Source organism: Apis dorsata, unplaced genomic scaffold (genome assembly GCF_000469605.1).
Source record: "Apis dorsata unplaced genomic scaffold, Apis dorsata 1.3 scaffold_270, whole genome shotgun sequence".
Lineage (NCBI taxonomy): Eukaryota > Metazoa > Arthropoda > Insecta > Hymenoptera > Apidae > Apis > Apis dorsata.
Genome location: NW_006263548.1, coordinates 35,649 through 38,543, shown reverse-complemented (window position 1 = coordinate 38,543; position 2,895 = coordinate 35,649). Strand labels below are relative to the sequence as shown.

At 33.2% G+C, this 2,895-nt stretch overlaps 2 protein-coding genes across 3 annotated transcripts in view; both read right to left on the bottom strand.

The window, feature by feature from the left end:
* Positions 1-2,895, bottom strand: part of LOC102671071 (solute carrier organic anion transporter family member 74D-like) — a 28,298-nt gene that overhangs the window by 16,334 nt on the left and 9,069 nt on the right. The window lies entirely within an intron of this gene.
* Positions 1-2,895, bottom strand: part of LOC102670847 (solute carrier organic anion transporter family member 74D) — an 8,931-nt gene that overhangs the window by 3,286 nt on the left and 2,750 nt on the right. Inside the window, exons 2-4 of one of the 2 annotated variants that reach the window (XM_006616744.2) lie at positions 2,248-2,436; positions 416-841; positions 48-295 (exon numbers count right to left, since the gene is read on the bottom strand). In XM_006616744.2, coding sequence (XP_006616807.1) covers positions 48-295; positions 416-841; positions 2,248-2,428 — 855 coding nt within the window. In that variant the 5' untranslated portion in view covers positions 2,429-2,436. Of the gene's footprint in view, positions 1-47; positions 296-415; positions 842-2,247; positions 2,442-2,895 lie in introns of both variants that reach the window. The other variant, XM_006616743.2, reaches the window with a different exon arrangement.

Below are 2,895 nucleotides of genomic sequence, written 5' to 3'. Positions count from 1 at the left end.
TTTTTTTTTTTTTTTTTTTTTTTTTTTTTTTTTTTTTTTTTTTTTACCTTTTTTACAGTTTCAAGTGCAGTATCTTTTTCAGTCGGTAACTTTCGCGGAAACATGGCTATTAGTGTAGCAAACATGCCCATAGTGACACCTAGAATAATCCAACCGAGCCACCACGCACCTAACCATCGTGGATCCTTCTTAGTGATCACAGGATGTAAACTGGGATCTATGTACAAACTGAGACAACCGTAACCTAGCAAAAATCCTATTGCTGGTCCGATTGTTCTCAGAGCAAAGGTAAAACCTGGGTAAAGATTAAAAAATTAGAAAAGAAAACGAACCAATTCTCTTCGTAATTTACGATTATATTATTTAATTCTTCCATTAATGAAATATAATAATAATAATAGATATACATATTTACCTAAAAGCATAGGAGTATTCTTTTTCTTTGTATTGTCATCCAGGTACGTCTGACCAAGGCCGTAATACAAAGTGGTACCAATTCCAAGGATAAACTGGGAGAGAAAAACCAAGAGTCGAGGTAGAATGCTGACGTCCAACAGAGTCTCCTCGTCGCAATGATCCGGTTTGACGACTCGTGGACAAATGGCCAAATCTTGAGGAACTGTGGTGGCGTTCAGCAAAGTTTGATCGAGATATTCCTTTGTCAGCGCCAAAGCGTCTCGTCCTGGTCCGTAAAGAAAGTGTGGGAGAGCAAGGACAAGGCACGAGAGGGCGCTAAGACCGACACCGATCGCGATCCATCTTGGACGGTGACCAGATCCTCCATAATAGGTTAATATCAAAGACAAGATTTGCGAGATTTCATTTCCGGAGAGGATCAATCCTGTAATAAAATTTAATTGCAATAGATTTATTCAATAATTGTTATGAATTAGGAATTTAAATCATTATTCTTTATTTTTTTTATTTCTATCTCAAAGAAATTATCAAAATCAAAAACGAGTTGTTAACAAAATGAGGGATTTTATATTTTTACACAAAATTAATTTTTCGAAATATAATTTTCACGATATTATCATTAAATATCTTTAAAATAGATATTTAAATTGTTAATTGTTAAATTGTTCTAATATCGAAATCAATTTTTTTCTAGAGGAGATTTAAAAAGAACGCTTCGACGAGCGAAAAATAATAAAATTCAACGAAGGAGGAACTTATTGTTTGTATCACAATTGAATTTCAATGGATACGATCGATCGAATCGGTGTCACAATGCCGACCTCGCAAAACCGCGAAGTCTTTGGATGAAGACATGCCGCATATTTGTGTGCGTAAGAGTTGTATCGATTTCTCACGCAGTTATTCTAATTAATATTCATCCAATTGTATATACACGATGCAAATAATGTTTCAATCGGTGCGCCAGTTTGGTAATCAGGGTGGGAAACGTGTACGCAAACGAGAGAGTTTATCATAATTTCGAGATAATAATTAAAAATTGATTGGAGAAATTATTTCACACGCGAAATTAAATATTTAAACAAAGTAAATTTTATTAAGATATTTTTCCATGATCGATAAATTATTCTTGATAAAACGTGCGATGCAGACAAAAATTTTTCATATTTTTTGTGCAGAGATTTTGATTTTGACCCACTCCTAATTTTTACTAGTTTAAATTTCATTAAATCTTCTTTAAATTGAAAAAAACATATACATGGTTCACCTTTGTAGAAGAACATTACATTGTACAACGTATATACATTCATGTGTCTTTACAGTGCGTGTCCAGCTAACGACAGATTTCTCACTTCTATGATTGCGACACTCTACTTACCTACTAGACGAGCGCACACGGATAAGCGATCTTTGGTCGGATATGTACGTATATGTGCGAATGCAAGTCCAAGTAAGTACTTTAATACGACTAGATTCGTATAACACGGCTGTTCGGTATCAGTGATAAGAGCAATCACGGTGAAAATAAGAACCGCGAAATACTCGAGCGAAATACTATTCATATTCTATGATTGTATTATTTATTTATTTTTTTATTAACCAATAATCCATTTTTTTTTATTTCGTGAGTAATAATATATTATAGAAAAATGATGGGAAAAATAATGTATAGTTCAATTATATTGTCATTATTATATAAGATATGTAATCAAATGATAGAGAAATAGTAGTAATCTAAATGATAGAAAGCCTCGCATTGAAATTAAATATGATTTCCAGGAACGGAGATAAAGGAAAATTAGAACGAACGAGTTGGAGCAGAATTCTTACCAGTTGTACGACTAGGTATTTTGAATCTTTTTTCCAAAGTCGTGAGGGTGACAACGATGTAAATAAAGGCCATTGCCTGCACGGTGCCGAGGAGGCCATACACCGCTATGAAATTTTTCGGGGTGGCACGATCTCGTAGCCATCGGGGATAAATCCCGCAAATTCCACAACCTTGGCTCATCCCTCCGACTGCACTGCAACATTCATTTTCATAAGCCTTTCAGGATCAAACTTTTCTATAGAATAAAAAGAAATTCTTTTCCATCTAGGGATCACTAGAATCTAGGAAGAAAGGAAAAGTTCTTTTTTTATTTAGGGATCATTAGGATTCTTCATAAAGTTCAGAATCAAACCTGAACCAAACCAAATCTTTGTAGAAAAAAAAAAAAATTATTCTTTTTCATCTAGGGATCACTAAGATTTAGGAAGAAAGAAAAAGTTTTTTTTTATCTAGGGATCATTCTTCATAAGTTTTAAAATCAAATCAGGAGCAAACCAAAACTTTCTATGAAAAAGGAAATTATTCTTTTTTATTTGAGGATCATTAGGATTTTGGAATAAAGAAAAATTCTTCTTTATCTAGAAATCACTAGGATTTTCTGTAGATTTTAAAATATTCTAGATATACTCAAGATAGATTTGATGTGA